At 37.9% G+C, this 18,116-nt stretch overlaps 1 protein-coding gene across 6 annotated transcripts in view; it reads right to left on the bottom strand.

The window, feature by feature from the left end:
* AP4E1 (adaptor related protein complex 4 subunit epsilon 1) overlaps window positions 1-18,116 on the bottom strand; it is a 127,789-nt gene that overhangs the window by 75,107 nt on the left and 34,566 nt on the right. For all 6 annotated transcript variants that reach the window (XM_003420520.4, XM_064295204.1, XM_023539489.2 and 3 more), the window contains 2 exons: window positions 3,503-3,669; window positions 481-554 (listed from right to left, as the gene is read on the bottom strand). In XM_003420520.4, the coding sequence (XP_003420568.2) occupies window positions 481-554; window positions 3,503-3,669 (241 nt within the window). The remainder of the gene's footprint in view (window positions 1-480; window positions 555-3,502; window positions 3,670-18,116) is intronic.

The raw sequence follows: 18,116 nt of genomic DNA, 5'->3' as shown, positions 1-18,116 counted from the left end.
AATTCTCTTGGTAACAATACTTGACCCTTTCCACGCATCTAGTCTGTGAATCCCATGTTAACATTGTTTTATTCACAGCTGTATTCCAAATGCCTTACATAGGGCCTGACAAATAACAAATTTAATACATATTTGACAACTAGTTGACTGGTTGATTATCTAAGCACTATCTTCAAATAAAACTTTCACAAAATGTGGAACAGATCTGCTGGGTTATCTTCACAGTTGTTAGATGACTGAAGAAGGTTTTCAATAAGGAGAAAATTATAATAATGAATTTCAGTCAACATCTAGAATAATGCCATAATTTCAAATTATTTCTATTAGTTATTCAATGCCCACACTAAAAAAATAACAATAACCCACAAAGCACCACCTTAAAAATTAATGTAGAAAATTCAATGGGAACTTATGGCATTCTAACACAGATTTAGCTGTGACACTAAAAAGCACCTTTAGTCATATACAAACATTACCTACCATATGTGACATTGTGATTTAACTCGGCTCTTCGTAAGGATTCATCAAGAACATCATACATTAATTCACTTGTCCTGTTTAAAAGATATTTTATTTGCAGTAGAATTATAGTATTCTAACCCAAAAAAACAGTTTTTCAAACTTCTCTCTCTTTAAAACTGAAGATCTACAGGAGAGAAGTGAAAAAAAATTCATTTTTTGGTAAAGTTACATGAATTTCCCTATTAAAGATTTCATTTGCTTTTTTCCATGAGTTTTGAATTTCCTGCTTTATCAAGTTGACTAGTTAGTCAATGAGGAAATAACACATAAATCAATCAACTTTATCCTCAATCTGTATCTAGTTTACAAATCAGGTTTTTATTTGATTGAATATACTATCTTTTATAATTTTATTTGCAAAAAAAAAAAAAAACTATGTTTTATGTGACTACTGCAATAGTTCACATATCCAGATTATTTCAGACAGCATATTATCTGTATTTTGACCAGATAGTTTTCAAAAATTATTCAAATATTAGCCTTTCTCTTATCAGCAACTAGATTCCTCAGTAAGAAAGTTTTAACTTAAATTTATGTTAAATATAAAGCATTACATTTTGTGGAATTAATAGATATGTATCATTCATACGTCTTTATGGTCACTTGTTAAAGTACTGGTTGAGGTGAACGCTACAGGAAAACACAGTGCCTTACAGAGTCCTAACACTCTGCCTCTAAGTCTAGAAGAGAAAATTCCTCTCCAAGAGGCCAGTGTGAAAACTATGGCTTCTCTGCTGGTATTTTTGTACGTTTTACAAATTCAAAAAGCACTAATAGAAAAAAATTATCAGCATCTTAGGATACATAGAGTGGACTCACTGAAAAGCTACCTTACAAAATAAACCAATGAAAAGATCAAAACATCACGTATGTTACGTCTTTCAGAAAATTTCCCTTTTTTCAAATACATGGCCAAAAAACTCAATTTGAAGTACACATACTTTTACTCTGTCTTGACTGAAGTACAAATGTCCAATAATAAGAATCCAGAACCTGAACCATATTCTAAAGTCCCTTATTTTATCATGTAAGCATTTCTTCTGCAGGAGATAGCCATACAGCAGATTATCACCAATCCTCCCCCTAAAAATCTAGTAATGCTACACCTAGATTATAGTCTAGTTTCTCTATTTCAAGGCTAATGTCTGGCAGAAGACAGTCATGACTGACCACATGGAATGTGGAAACGTCTGAGGACATGATGGAGCGAAATATTAATAACCTAAGAAGCACACAGTTAAAAAACACAAGAAAATACAAGCCATAGATGTAAAAGATGATAAGTATATACAGATTTTACCAGTAAATTATTTCATTTAATACTTCAGAATGCTATTGGAATTTACTATAACACACTGAGCTAATAATCATGTCCTAAGATATGTAAGATTTACGTTAATAAAGTTGGGCAACAAAAAAGACAACCTTCTAATATTCTACAATATTATAAAAGAGTTCCACTGTTTATTTATTCATTTAATTAAGCCTGATTACTGCCCAACTGAACCCTTTGAAGGAAAGGACTATCTTACTCATTTTTGTGTATTCTCCAAATTCATCCATGAAGGAAAGGAGAAAAATAATCTTAATATATTTAGTAAATAATTTATCTAAATACCTCCCAAGTTACTTCCTGACAACATATATAATGGCATTAAGTCTTTTAGACCAATTAGGTATGATGCATTATTATGAAACCAGTTGTTTTAAAACAGAATTCCAGTGAACTCCAAATGTAGCCCCATGATAGGATACGTTGGAGTTACAGAAAATAAAATACAATTAGGGACAAAACATCTCTAATTTGTTTGTCTATTCTATCATCTCCAGGTTTTCACTCCAAGTTTCAATCTGGGGTTGAGATTTATCAATACAGAAAACAATAATACCAAGAATGCTACAGCCCGATTAGCAGTGATGGTAGAGGGTTCTGACGTGAAGATGGCCAGGCATTTCCAGTTCCTAGAAGCCACAGCCTAAAGGAAGGTTCCATTATAAAGCCAGGTTAAAGAATACAATATAAACATATGCTACTGCATAAAAAGGAACCATATTTCATAAAGTCAGAACACCAATTAACAAATATTTTCTTAAGAAACAAACATATCGGGGATGGTAGTACACAAAGAAACTCAAGCCATGGTCCTTACTCTCAAGAGAACTATAGTTGGACATGCTCTCAAATAGTTCAGAAAAAAGATTCTTAAATGAAAATAATCTGTGCACACATGCATGCACACACACAGAAACTAAGAACGATAAAATGGAAATAATAAATTCAGGTAAAACACAGAAAGTTCTCTGTGCTATTCTTGGAACTACTCTGTAGGTTTAAAAATTTATAGTAAAATAAAAAGCTACAAAAAAATATATATAGTTGGAAAAATATCCATAAAAATTTAATATAAATTATTGGTCAAAAGAGTAATTCAGATAAATGAATTAAGAAGGTGAAGTCCTCACATCTAACGAGAGCAAGGGTCAGCAAACTTCAGCCCACAATCCTAATTCAGCCTGATGCCTGTTTTTGTACAGCTGTACACTAAGAATGGCTTTTACATTTTTAAACGGTTGGAAAAAATCAAAAGGAGACTAATATCTTATGACTCATGAAGATTATATGAAATTCAACTTTTAATGCCCATAAAAAGCTTTTTTGCATACAGCCATGCTCCTTCTGCTACGATAGCAGAGTTGAATAGTTGCAGCATCTCATCCATGAAGTCTAAGATATTCATTATCAAGTAAGCAGAAAACGTGTGCCAACTGCTGAACTAGAAAATTTCAGAGGAGATGGAACTTCAGAGGTACCTCTACCAAAGGGTAGGATTCAGAATCAGCAGAGAGCTAAAATTATTCCCGCAACCTGAAAGAATGCACGTGCTTCTTACAATGGCTTATTTATCAGCATGAAACCTCCAGCTGACTGAAGTCTATGTATCATACGGGGTCATTAAGTAAATTACTTGGAATAGTTTACCTTTGATCATCTTTTCCTAGAAGTCCTAGTATTCTTAAGAGTTGAATTTGTAACCATGGTGCTGGCACACTGTGGTAACTGAAATCTACTGGGAGCTTTCCTCCAACTACTTGCTTCAAAATTGTTACAAAACTCCCAGTCAAGTCTTTATATCCAGAAGAATTCTTCTACATCCAAAGAGAGAAAAAAGAATTCTTTTAAGAGCAATGTCTTAACAAATATAAAATAGATACAGTTGAAATGCCATAATCTACTTAATACATTGAACCTTAGATGATGCCTACTCACAAGTTTCGTTTCATGTTTCACATTTAACGAAGCAGTGCTCTAACATGCATTTTTTCCCATGATTAAACTCCAGCTATACAAAGCTGAATCATCCCCAGAAAAGCTTCCAGTATTCCCTTCTTGCTCCCACACACAGTTCAACCATACTTCACAAGTTCTTATACCTTAGACAGAGCCCTGAATAACCAATAACCAACAATTAAAGCAAAAAGTAAATACAACTGGCACACTGAAAAGAGCAGTAATAGTTTACTTTTGATAAAAATCAAGGCCTGTTTACCGTCTCTGGACTTTGTGCAAACGTTCTCATGTAAATGAAGTAAATGTATTCTTGGTGGAGAACATGGCCAAGACTACAAAAATGTTCAAAACCCCCAAATAACGGAATCCATTTATTCAAAATTAATTAACCATACAGTATTAAAACATATTTGTGTTTCTGAATGGGTATGATTTGCTTATGTATCTGACTGGGAAAATTAAATACACACTCCTCAGAACGAACATTAAGATTCTACACTGCAATGTTCATTGTGTATTAAGAACAAATTTTTGAAAGGGAAATAATAGCTCTTTCAAAGTTTAGTAAAGGTTAGAGGGAAAATAAAATTTATTATCAAATATCTATTTATACCGTTCTATTTTAGAACACACTTAAACCAAAAAAAAAAAAAAGCAACAAACTGGTTCTATAATTTAAACTGAATTGAATAGCATATTCCACTTTGTTATTGTAGGTGCTTGTGAAATCTCTCACAAACACATACTCTCAAAGACTTTCCAGCAATACACTAAGGCTGAATTAGTATAAATTCATCATCACCAATTAGAAAAATAATTCATAATGTTATTTTATAAGTAAGCTTTAATTTTCACCAATCTGCTGTGAAAAAGCAATTATGTAATTGGCACTTCCCTGATCACTAGAAAGGTAAAGCAGGGTTATTAAATTAAAGCCCATGGGTAAAATCTAGCCCACTGTTGTTTTAAAAATGAAATTTAAGGAGCCGGAGCCAAGATGGCGGAATAGACAGGTGCTTCTGGCCAAGCCTCTTACACCAAGAAACCGAAAAAACAAGAGAAATGAGTATATTTATGGCAAGCGAGGAGCCCTGAACTCAAAGGCAAGCTTAGAAAACAAACTGAGGGGCAGGAAGAGGAAGAGATGATTCAGAAGCAGAGAGGAGTTACTGGACCTGAATCGCGGGAAGCCCTCAAGCACCATTCCTGGAGCCTGAGCGGTGGGCTGGTACTAGCATTCGGCTGCATTTTCCTCAGGGAGAAGCAGCCAGCCACACAGCTACTCACACCTCCAGAACATAAGAACAGCACTCTGGGCAAAAGCTAAGTACTTGCGTATATTTTACTGAGCCCCCCGCCAGCAAGTCGGCTTCAGCAGCTGTTCATTTCCCTGGGCCTGACATAGGCCCTGTTGAGTGCTAGAGCCATCCTCCTGGCCTTGGAGAAGGAATAAATTTGCAATTGGGGGAAAAGATAATTTGCCACCTCCACTAACCTGAGGAGTCACAGCAGAAGCGGCTCCTGTCGAAGCATAGAGAGTCCGTGGACTCTGAATACCTTAAACCCCTGCATGGACATGTGTGGGCCTATTTCGGGAGAATAGGCCCTTGTTGGCAGACTCCAAACATTTGAGCTGTGCGGTGGAGAGGTGGGTGTTTGATATTTGACATTGCTTTGTCTATTAAACAGGGTCCTCACCTACCCACATCAGAGCCTAAGGACTGGTGGCTCCACTCAGGTCACCCAGCCACCCGTGAGAAGGGTCAAATGATAACTGGTACCTCCCAGTGCTTACAATCAAAGCACTGGGTGCTCATGCTCCATCTGCAGAACCCACCCACCTGTATGCTTTAGGGAACATGGACACGCTTTCTTCAGAGACATTTGGGGGATGATTCTCAGCCCCCTGCCTTGCTCAGAGTGTGACCCCCTGCTGCAAGCAGATATCAGTACCTACACCAACCACCCTGCCCCTCTAAGACTGTAGTACAGAGCCTGTACCACACACTTGATGATCAGCTACCTGGACACCTAAGCTGAATTCCTACAAGAAAATTGAATGGACTCCTAGGCTGATACACCTGAAAACAGCTCTAGCCATCTGGGGATAGGATGTCAGAGCTCCAAAGGTGAAAATAATCAAGCTAGCTCAATCAAGCAACCCATTCGGGCATATCAAAACAAAACAAAGCAAGAAGCTACAACACAGTAAGCAAATGTATAACAAACTAATGCAGTAACTTATAGATGGTTCTGAGACAACAGTCAATATATCAAGTCACATAAAGAAACAGACCATGATCACCTCAACAAGCATTCAAGACATAGAATGAAGGGCTCTTCAAGATGAAAGTGCCTTGCTTGAATTACCAGAGGCAGAATACAAAAGAGTAACATATAGAGCCCTTAAAGACATCAGGAAGGAAATGAGGCGATACGCAGAACAAGCCAAGGAACACACAAATAAAGCAACTGAAGAAATTAAAAAGATTATTCAGGAACATAAGGAAAATTTAATAAGCTAGAAAAACGAATAAACAGACAGCAATCAGAAATTCAGAAGATTTAACACTAAAATTACAGAAGACACCTCAATAGAAAGTCAGAGGAGCAAAACTGAGCAAGTGGAAGGCAAAATTTCTGAACTTAAAGATAAGGCACATGGTACCAATATATTTGAGGAAAAATCAGATAAAAGAATTTTTAAAAATGAAGAAATCTTAAGAATCATGCAGGGCTCTATCAAGAGTAATAACCTACGAATAACTGGAGTACCAGAACAGGGAGGGATAACAGAAAATACGGAGAAAACTGTTGAAGATTTGTTGACGGAAAACTTCCCTGATATCATGAAAGATGAGAAGATACCTACCCAAGATGCTCATCAAACTTCACATAATGCAGATGTTAAAAGAAAGTCACCAAGACGTATTATACTCAAATTTTCCAAAACCAAAGATAAAGAGAGAATTTTAAGAGTAGCTAGAGATAAACGAAAAGTGACCCACAAAGGCGAGTCAATAAGAATAACTTCTGATTACTCAGCAGAAACCATGCAGGCAAGAAGGCAATGGGATGACATATTTAAAAAATTGAAGGATCCCCTGAGGGAGCAGGAGAACAGTGCGATGCAGACCCCAAATTCTCATAAAAAGACCAGACTTAATGGTCTGACTGAGACTAAAAGAATCCTGGTGGTCATAATCCCCAAACCTTCTGTTGGCCCAGGATAAGAACCATTCCCGAAGACAACTCATCAGACATGGAATGGACTGGACAATGGGTTGGAGAGAGATACTGATGAAGAGTGAGCTACTTATATCAGGTAGACACTTGAGACTGTGTTGGCATCTCCTGTCTGGAGGGGACATAGGAGGGTAGAAAGGGTTAGAAACTGGCAAAACGGTCATGAAAGGAGAGACTGGAAGGAGTGAACAGGCTGACTCATTAGCGGGAGAGTAAATGGGAGTATGTAGTAAGGTGTATATAAGTTTATACGTGAGAGACTGACCTGATATGTAAACTTTCACTTAACGCACAATAAAAATTATTTTTAAAAAAAAGTGAAAGAAAAAAAAATTGCCAAACAAGAATCTTATATCCAGCAAAACTGTCTCTCAAATATGAAGGTGAATATAGGACATTTCCAGATGAACAGAAGTTTAGAAGTACTACAACAAAATACAAGAAATACTAAAGGGAGTTCATTGGTTACAAAGAAATACTAAAGCTACAAGAAATACTAAATGGAGTTCTTTGGTTAGAAAATCAGTAATATCAGGTATCAACCCAAGACTAGAACACTGGACAAAGCAATCAGAAGCCATCCCAGAGAGGGAAATCACAAAAATAAAGAGGAAAAAATGCTCAAAAAAGGAAAACAGTGATGTTATTATGTAAAAGAAGACAACGTTAAAACAACAAAGAGAGACTAAGAAATGTAGTCATAACATCTTCCATATGGAGAGGAAGGAAAGGCGATACAAAGAAATAAAATTTGGGTTTAAATTTAGAAAAATAGGGGTAAACATAACGGAACCACAAAGGAGACAAACTATCCTACACATCAAAATAAAATACAAGAAAGAAAGAGAGACTCAGCAGAAACAAAATCACCAACAACGAATATGAGGAAAGGACAATATATAAACATAATATACTCAGCACATAAAATTAAGTGGGAAAAAGAAACTGTCAACAACACACAAAAAAAGACATCAAAATGATAGCAGTAAATTCATACCTTTCCATAATTACAGAGAATGTAAATGCACTAAATCCACCAATAAAGAGACAAATAGTGGCAGAATAGATTAAAAAACACAACCCATCTACATGCTGCCTACAAGAGACACACCTTAGACTTAGAGACAAAAACAAACTAAAACTCAAACGTTGGAAAAAAATACATCGAACAAACAACCATCAAAAAAGAGCAGGAGCGGCAATATTAATTTATGACAAAACAGACTTTAAAGTTAAATCCATCATGAAAGATAAGGAAGAATACTACATAATGATTAAAGGGACAATATACCAAGAAGATATAACCATATTAGATATCCATGCGCCCAATGACACAGCTGCAAGATACATAAAACAAACTGTATCAGCTTTGAAAAGTAAGATAGGCAACTCCACGATAACAGTACGAGACTTCAAAACACTACTTTCAGAGGCAGAGCCAAGATGGTGGAATAGACAGATGCTTCCATGGAGCCCTCTTTACAACAAAGATGTGAAAAAACAAGTGAAACGAGTATATTTGTGACAAGCTGGGAGCCCTGAGTATCAAAAGCAAGCTTAGACAACGAACTGAGGGGCAGAGGGAGGAAGAGGCCATTCAGAAGCAGAAAGGAGTTACCAGACCTGAATAGCGGGGAGCTCTCAGGCACCATTCCCGAGCGGCGGCAGCGGTGGGCTGGAGCTAGCGTTCGGACGCAGTATCCTCAGGAACAAACAGCCAGCCACACAGCCTACTCACACCTCCAGAACCTGAGGAGAACGGCACTCTCGGCAAAAGCTAACTACTTGTGTGTATTTTAACCCACCCCCGCCCGGCCGCCAAGCCGGCCTCAGCGGCTGAATCCCTAGGCCTGAGATAGACCCTGATGAGCACCCAGAGCCATCCTCCCGGCCTTGGGAAAGAAAAATTTTGTAACTGGGGGGAAAAGATAATTTCCTAGCTCCGATAACCGGGGGAGCTCAGGACAGAAGAGGCTCTTGTCCACGCACAAACCGTCCATGGACCTTGAGCATCTTTCCCTTCTACATGGACCTGTGTGGGCCTATTTTGGGAGAACATGCCCTTGTTGGCAAACTCCAACCATCTCAGCTGTATGGTGGAGAGGGGGGTGTTTGACGTTTGACATTGCTTTGTCTACTAAACAAGGTCCTTGCCTACCTACATCAGGGACCTAAACACTAGTAGCTCCACTCAGGTTACCCATCGACCCAAGACAGCGGTCCAAAGATAACTGGTACCTCCCAGTCTTTACAACCAAATATTTTGGGTGTCCATGGTCCCTCTGCAGAACCCACACAACAGCACGCTCTAAGGAACAGAGGCGTGTTTTCCTCAGAGACATGTTGGGGTCGGTTCTCAGCCCCCTGCCTTGTTCAGACCCTCTGCTGCAATCAGATACCTATATATATGCCAATCACCCCTGCCCCTCTAAGACTGTAGGACAGAGCCTGTACCACACACTTGATATCAGCTACCTGGAAACCTAAGCTGAATTCATACAAGAAAACTGAATGGACTCCTAGACGGATATACCTGATAACAGCTCTAGCCAGCTGCGGACAGGATACCAGAGCTCCAAAGGTGAAAATAATCAAGTTTGCTCACTCAAGCAACCCACAGGGATATACCAAAACAAAACAAAGCAAGCAGCTACAACACAGTAAGCAAGCATAAACTAATACAATAACTTATAGATGGCTCGGAGACAACAGTCAATATCAAGTCACATAAAGAAATAGACCATGATCACCTCAACAGGCTCTCAAAACAAAGAATCCAGGTATCTTCTAGATGAAAGTACATTACTGGAATTGCTAGATGCAGAATACAAAAGTTTAATGTACAGAACCCTTCGAGACATCAGGAAGGAAATGAGGCAATAAGCAGAACGAGCCAAGTAACACACAGATCAAGCAACTGAAGAAATTAGGAAGATTATTCAGGAACATAATGAAAAGTTCAATAAGCTGGAAAAATCCATAGACACACAGTGATCAGAAATTCAGAAGATTAACAATAAAATTACAAAATTAGATAACTCAATAGAAATTCAAAGGAGCAGAATTGAGCAAGTAGAAGCCAGAATTTCTGAACTTGAAGATAAATCACTTGGCACTAATATATTTGAAGAAAAATCAGATAAAAGAATTTTAAAAAATGAAGAAACCTTATGAATCATGTGGGACTCTATCAAGAAAAATAACCTACGAGTGATTGGAGTACCAGAACAGGGAGGGATAACAGAAAATACAGAGAAAATTGTTGAGGATTTGTTGGCAGAAAACTTCCCTGATATTGTAAAAGATGAGAAGATACCTATCCAAGATGCTCATCGAACTCCACATAAGGTAGATGTTAAAAGACAGTCACCAAGACATATTATAATCGAGCTTTCCAAAACCAAAGATAAAGAAACAATTATAAGAGCAGCGAGGGATAAAATAAAAGTCACCTACAAGGGAGAGCCAATGAGAATAAGCTTGGACTACTCGGCAGAAACCATGCAGGCAAAAGGCAATGAGATGACACATCTAAAAAACTGAAGGAAAAAAATTGCCTGCCAAGAATCATATATCCGTAAAACTGTTTCTTAATATGGAGGTGAAATTAAGACATTTCCAGATGAACACAAGTTTAGAGAATTCGTAAAAACCAAACCAAAACTACAAGAAATACTCAAGGGAGTTCTTTGGTTAGAAAATCAATAATATCAGGTATCGACCTAAGACTAGAACACTGGGCAGAGCAACCAGAAGTCAACCCAGACAGGGAAATCCAAAAAAACAGAGCAACATTAAAAAAAAAAAGAAAAGCTCAACACAGGGTAACAGTGATGTTATTATGTAAAAGAAGACAACATTAAAATAATAAAGAGGGACCAAGAAAGGTAATCATACACCTTCCATATAGAGAGGAAGACACAGCAATACAAAGAAATAAAACTTAGTTTTAAATGTATAAAAATAGGGGTAAATAATAAGGTAACCACAAAGGAGACAAACTATCCTACTCATCAAAATAAAATACAAGGGAAAAGTAGAGACTCGGCAGAAACAAAACTAACAACATCAAACATGAGGAAAGGACAATATATAAAGAAAATCTACTCAGCACATAAAATCAAGTGGGAAAAAGAAGCTCTCAACACACAAAAAAGACATCAAAATGATAGCAAAAAAGTCATACCTATCCATAATTACCCTGAATGTAAATGGACTAAATGCACCAATAAAGAGAGAGAGTGGCAGAATGGATTAAAAAACTAGACCCATCTATACGCTGCCTACAAGAGACACACCTTGACCTAGGGACACAAACAAACTAAAACACAAAGGACGGAAAAAAATATATCAAGCAAACAACAATCAAAAAAGACCAGGAGTAGCAATATTAATTTCTGACAAAATAGATTTTAAAGTTCAATCCATCAGAAAGGATAATGAAGGACACTATATAATGATTAAAGGGACAATACACCAAGAAAATATACCCATATTAAAAATTTATCCACCCAATGACAGGGCTGCAAAATACATAAAACAAACTTTATCGGCATTGAAAAGTGAGATAGACAGCTCCGCAATAACAGTAGGAGACTTCAACACACCACGTTCGGTGAAGGAAAGAACATCCAGACAGAAGCTCAATAAAGACACGGAAGATCTAAATGTCACAATCAACCGACATAACCTCGTAGACATATACAGAACACTCCACCCAACAGCAACCAAGCATACCTACTTTTCTAGTGCACATGGAACATTCTCTAGAATAGACCACATATTAGGTCATAAAGCAAGCCTTAGCAGAATCCAAAACACTGAAATATTACAAAGCATCTTCTCTGACCATAAGGCCATAAAAGTGGAAATCAATAACAAGAAAAGCAGGGAAAAAAAATCAAACACTGGAAACTGAACAATACCCTGCTCAAAAAGACTGGATTATAGAAGATATTAAAGATGGAATAAAGAAATCCATAGAATCCAATGAGAATGAAAAGACTTCCTATCAGCACCTTTGGGACACAGCAAAAGCGGTGCTCAAAGGCCAATTTATATCAATAAATGCACACATCCAAAAAGAAGAAAGGGCCAAAGTCAAAGAATTCTCCCTACAACTTGAACAAATGGAAAGAGAGAAACAAAAGAAACCCACAGGCACCAGAAGAAAACAAATAATAAAAATTAGAGACAAACTAAATGAAATAGAAAACAAAAAAAACAACTGCAAGAATTAACAAGGCCAAAAGCTGGTTTTTTGAAAAAAAATCAACAAAATTGAGAAACCCCTGGCCAAACTGACAAAACAGGAGAGGATGCAAATAACCCAAAAAAGAAATGAGATGGGTGATACTACAACAGACCCAAATTAAAAGAATCATATCAGATTACTATGAAAAACTATATTCAAATTTGAAAACCTAGAAGAAATGGATGAATTCCTAAAAACATACTACCTACCTAAACGAACACAAACAGAGGTAGAACAACTAAATACACCGATAACAAAAGAAGAGATTAAAAAGGTAATGAAAAAATGCCCAACAAAAAAAAAAAGCTCTGGTGCGGACGGCTTCACTGTATAATTCTACCAAACTTTCAGAGAAGAGTTAACAACACTACTACTAAAGGTATTTCAGACCATAGAAAAGGATGAAATACTGCGAAACTCTTTCTATGAAGCCACCATATCCCTGATATCAAAACCAAGTAAAGACCCCACAATAAGAGAAAATTATAGACCTATATGCCTTATGAATGTAGACGCAAAAATCCTCAACAAAATTCTAGCTAAGAGAATTCAACAACTTATCAAAAAAAATAATGCACCATGGCCAAGTGGGATTCATACCAGGTATGCAGCAATGGTTCGACATTCGAAAAACAATGTAATCCACCACATAAATAAAACGAAAGACAAGAATCACCTGATTTTATCAATTTATGCAGAAAAGGAATTTGACATAGTTCAACACTCATTCATGATAAAAACTCTCAGCAAAATAGGAATAGAAGGAAAAGTCCTCAACATAACAAAGGGCATTTATACAAACCCAACAGCCAAAATCACCCTAAATGGAGAGAGCCTAAAAACATTCCCACTGAGATCGGGAATCAGACAAGGATGCCCTTTATCACCAGTCTTATTCAACATTGTGCTGGAAGTCCTACCAGAGCAATTAGGCTAGATAAAGAAACAAAGGGAATCCAGATCGGCAAGAAAGAAGTAAAAATATCTCTATTTGCAGATTACATGATCTTATACACAGAAAACACTAAGGAATCCTCAAGAAAACTAATGAAACTAATAGCAGCATTCAGCAGAGTATCGGGATACAAGATGAACATACAAAAATCAGTTGGATTCCTCTACACCAACAAAAAGAACATCCAAGAGAAAACCACCAAATCAATGCCATTTACAGTAGCCCCCAAGAAGATAAAGCACTTAGGAATAAACCTTACCAAAGATGTAAAAGACTTATACAAAGAAAACTACAGTACACTTCTGCAAGAAATCAAGAGACTTACATAAGTGGAAGAACATACCTTGCACCTGAATAGGAAGACTTAACATTATAAAAACATCCGTTCTACCAAAAGTGATCTATACATTTAATGCAATTCTGATCCAAATCCCAAGGACATTCTTTAATGAGATGGAGAAACAAATCACCAATTTCATATGGAAGGAAGAAGACCCCGGATAAATAAGGCATTACTGAAAAAGAAGAACAAAGTGGGAGGCCTTACTTTACCTGATTTTAGAAGCTATTATACTGCCACAGTAGTCAAAACAGCCTGGTACTGGTACAACAAAAGATACGTAGACCGATGGAAGAGAATTGAGAATCCAGACATAAATCCATCCACATATGAGCAGTTGGTATTTAACAAAGGCCCCAAAACGGTTAAATGGGGAAAAGACAGTCTTTTTAATAAATGGTGCTAGCATTACTGTATATCCATCTGCAAAAAAAAATAAAAGAAGACCCATATCTCACTCCATGCACAAAAACTAACTGAAAATGGATCAAAGACATAAATATAAAATCTAAAACAATAAAGATCATGGAAGAAAAAATAGGGACAATGTTAAGAGCTCTAATACATGGCATGAACACTATACAAAACATTATAAAGACCAAGGAGGAAAAACTAGATAACTGGGAGCTCCTAAAAATCAAACACTTATACTCATCCAAAGACTTCACCATAAGAGTAAAAAGACTACCTACAGACTGGGAAAAAGTTTTTAGCTATGACATCTCTGATCAGTGCCTGACCTCTAAAATCTACATAATACTGCAAAAACTCAACTACAAAAAGACAAATAACCCAATGAAAAAATGGGAAAAAGATATGAATAGACACTTCACTAAAGAAGACATTCAGGTACCTAACAGATACATGAGGAAATGTTGACAACCACTGGGCATTAGAGAAATGCAGATGAAAACTACAATGAGATTTCATCTCACTCCAACACGGCTGGCATTAATCCAAAAAACACAAAATAATAAATGTTGGAGAGGCTGTAGAGAGATTGGAGCACTTCTACACTGCTGGTGGAAATGTCAAACGGTACAACCACTTTGGGAATCCATTTGGCCCTTCCTTAAAAAGCTAGAAATAGAACTACCATACGATCCAGCAATCCCACTCCTTGGAATATATCCTAGAGAAATAAGAGGCTTTACACGAACAGATATACGCACACCCGTGTTTATTGCAGCACTGTTAACAATAGCAAAAACATGGAAGCAACCAAGGTGCCCATCAACAGATGAATGGATAAATTATGGTATATTCATACAATGGAATACTACACATCAATAAAGAACAGTGAGGAATCTGTGAAACACTTCATAACATGGAGGAACCTGGAAGGTATTATGCTGAGTGAAATGAGTCAGCTGCAAAAGGACCAATATTATCTAAGACCACTATTACAAGAGCTTGAGAAATAGTTTAAACTGAGAAGAAAACATTCTTTTGGGGTTACGAGAGGGCGGAGGGAGGGAGGGTGGGAGAGAGGTATTCACTAATTAGATAGTAGATAAGAACTACTTTAGGCGAAGGGAAAGACAGCACACAATGCAGAGGAGGTAAGCACAACTGGACTAAACCAAAAGCAAAGAAGTTTCCTGAATAAACTGATTGCTTCAAAGGGCAGCGCAGCAGGGGTAGGGGTCTGAGGACCATGGTTTCAGGGGATATCTAAGTCAATTGGCATAATAAAATCTATTAAGAAAACATTCTGCATCCCACTTTGAAGAGTGGCGTCTGGGGTCTTAAAAGCTAGCGAGTGGCCATCTAAGATGCATCAGTTGGTCTCAACCCACCTGGATCAAAGGAGGATGAAGAACAACAAGGACACAAGGTGATTACGAGCCCAAGACACAGAAAGGGCCACATGAACCAGCGACTACATCATCCTGAGACCAGAAGAACTACATGGTGCCCAGCTACAACCGATGACTGCCCTGACAAGGAACACAACAGAGAACCACTGACGGAGCAGAAGAGCAGTGGGATGCAGACTCCAAATTCTCATAAGACTAGACTTAATTGTCTGACTGAAGACAGGAAGGACCTCGCTGGTCATGGCCCCCAGACCTTCTGTTGGCCCAGGACAGGAACCATTCCCGATTCCAACTCTTCAGACATGGATTGGACTGGACAATGGGTTGGGCTGGTGAGGAGTGAGCTTCTTGAGTCAGGTGGACACTTGAGACTATGTTGGCACCTCCTGCCTGGAGGAGAGATGAGAGGGTCGAGGGGGTTAGAAGCTGGCGAAAAGGACAGGAAAAGAGAGAATGGAGGGAGAGAGCAGGCTGTCTCATTAGAGGGAGAGTAACTGGGAGTGTGTAGCAAGGTATATATGGGTTTTTTTATGAGACGCTGACTTGATTTGTAAACTTTAACTTAAGGCACAGTAAAAATTACTTAAAAAAAAAAGATTATAAAGAATGTAGAAGAAAAACTAGATAGCTGGGAGCTCCTAAAAATCAAATACCTATGGTCATCCAAAGACTTGACCAAAACAGCAAAAAGACTACCCTACAGACTGGGAAAAAGTTTTTAGCTATGACATTTCTGATCAGCCCCGGTCTCTAAAATCTACATGATACTGCAAAAACGCAGCTGCAAAAAGATATATAACCCAATGAAAAAATGGGCTAAAGATATGAATAGACACTTCACTAAAGAAGACATTCAGGTAACTTACAGATACATGAGGAAATGTTCACGATCATTAGCTATTAAAAAAATGCAGAGCAAAACTACAATGAGATTTCATCTCACTCCAACAAGGCTGGCATTAATCCAAAAAACACAAAATTATAAATGTTGGAGAGGCTGTGGAGAGACTGGAACACTTACACACTGCTGGTGGGAATGTCAAATGCTACACCACTTTGGTAATCGATTTGGCACGTCCTTAAAAAGTCAGAAATAGAACTACCATACGATCCAGCAATCCCACTCCTTGGAATATAGCCTATAGAAATAAGAGCCTTTACACGAACAGATATATGCACTCCCACATTTATTGCAGCACTGTTTACAATAGCAAAAAGATGGAAGCAACCAAGGTGTCCATCAACGGATGAATGGGTAAATAAATTGTGGTATATTCACACAATGGAATACTACGCATCAATAAAGAAAGTGACGAATCTGTAAAACATTTCATAACATGGAGGAACCTGGAAGGCATCATGCTGAGCGAAATGAGTCAGAGGCAAAAGGACAAATATTGTATAAGACCACTATTATAAGATCTTGAGAAATAGTATAAACTGAGAAGAACACATACTTTTGTAGTTACGAGGTGGGGAGGGAGGGAGGGAGAGGGTTTTTACTGATTAATTAGTAGATAAGAACTGCTTTAGGGGAAGGGAAGGACAACACTCAATATATGGAAGGTCAGCCCAATTGGACTGGACCAAAAGCAAAGAAGTTTCCGGGATAAAATGAATGCTTCAAAGGTCAGTGGACCAAGGGCGGGGGTTTGGGAACCATGGTTTAAGGGGACTTCTAAGTCAATTGGCAAAATAATTCTGTTATGAAAACATTCTGCACCCCACTTTGAAATGTGGCGTCTGGGGTCTTAAATGCTAACAAGCGGCCATCTTAGATGCATCAATTGGTCTCAACCCACCTGGAGCAAAGGAGAATGAAGAACACCAAGGTCACACGACAACTAAGAGCCCAAGAGACAGAAAGGACCACATGAACCAGAGACCTACATTATCCTGAAACCAGAAGAACTAGTTGGTGCCCGGCCACAATCGATGACTGCCCTAACAGGGAGCACAATAGAGAACCCCTGAGGGAGCAGGAGATCAATGGGATGCAGACCCCAAATTCTCATAAAAATACCATACTTAACGGTCTGACTGTGACTGGAGGAATCCCGACGGGCATGGTCCCCAAACCTTCTGTTCGCACAGAACAGGAACCATTCCTGAAGACAACTTATCAGACATGAAAGGTACTAGACAGTGGGTAGGAGAGAGATGCTGAAGAAGAGTGAGCTAATTATATCAGGTGGACACTTGAGACTGTGTTGGCATCTCCTGTCTGGAGGGGGGGTGGGAGGATAGAGAGAGTTGGAAGCTGGCAAAATTGTCACGAAAGGAGAGACTGGAAGGGCTGACTCATTAGGGGAAGAACAAGTGGGAGTAAGGAGTAAGATGCATATAAACTTATATGTGACAGACTGACTTGATTTGTAAACGTTCACTTGAAGCTCAATAAAAGTTAATTAAAAAAAAAAAAAGATGGAAGTAACCAAGGTGCCCATCAAAGGATGAACGGATAAATAAATTATGGTATATTCACACAATGGAATACTACGCATCGATAAAGAACAGTGAGGAATCTGTGAAACATTTCATAACATGGAGGAACCTGGAAGGCATTATGCTGAGTGAAATTAGTCAGTTGCAAAAGGACACATATTATCTAAGACCACTATTATAAGAACTTGAGAAACAGTTTAAACTGAGAAGAAAACATTCTTTCATGGTTACGAGAGGGGGAGGGA

Source organism: Loxodonta africana, chromosome 12 (assembly GCF_030014295.1).
Source record: "Loxodonta africana isolate mLoxAfr1 chromosome 12, mLoxAfr1.hap2, whole genome shotgun sequence".
Lineage (NCBI taxonomy): Eukaryota > Metazoa > Chordata > Mammalia > Proboscidea > Elephantidae > Loxodonta > Loxodonta africana.
Note: the sequence above shows the minus strand (reverse complement) of the source record. Positions and strands in the feature narration are given on the sequence as shown.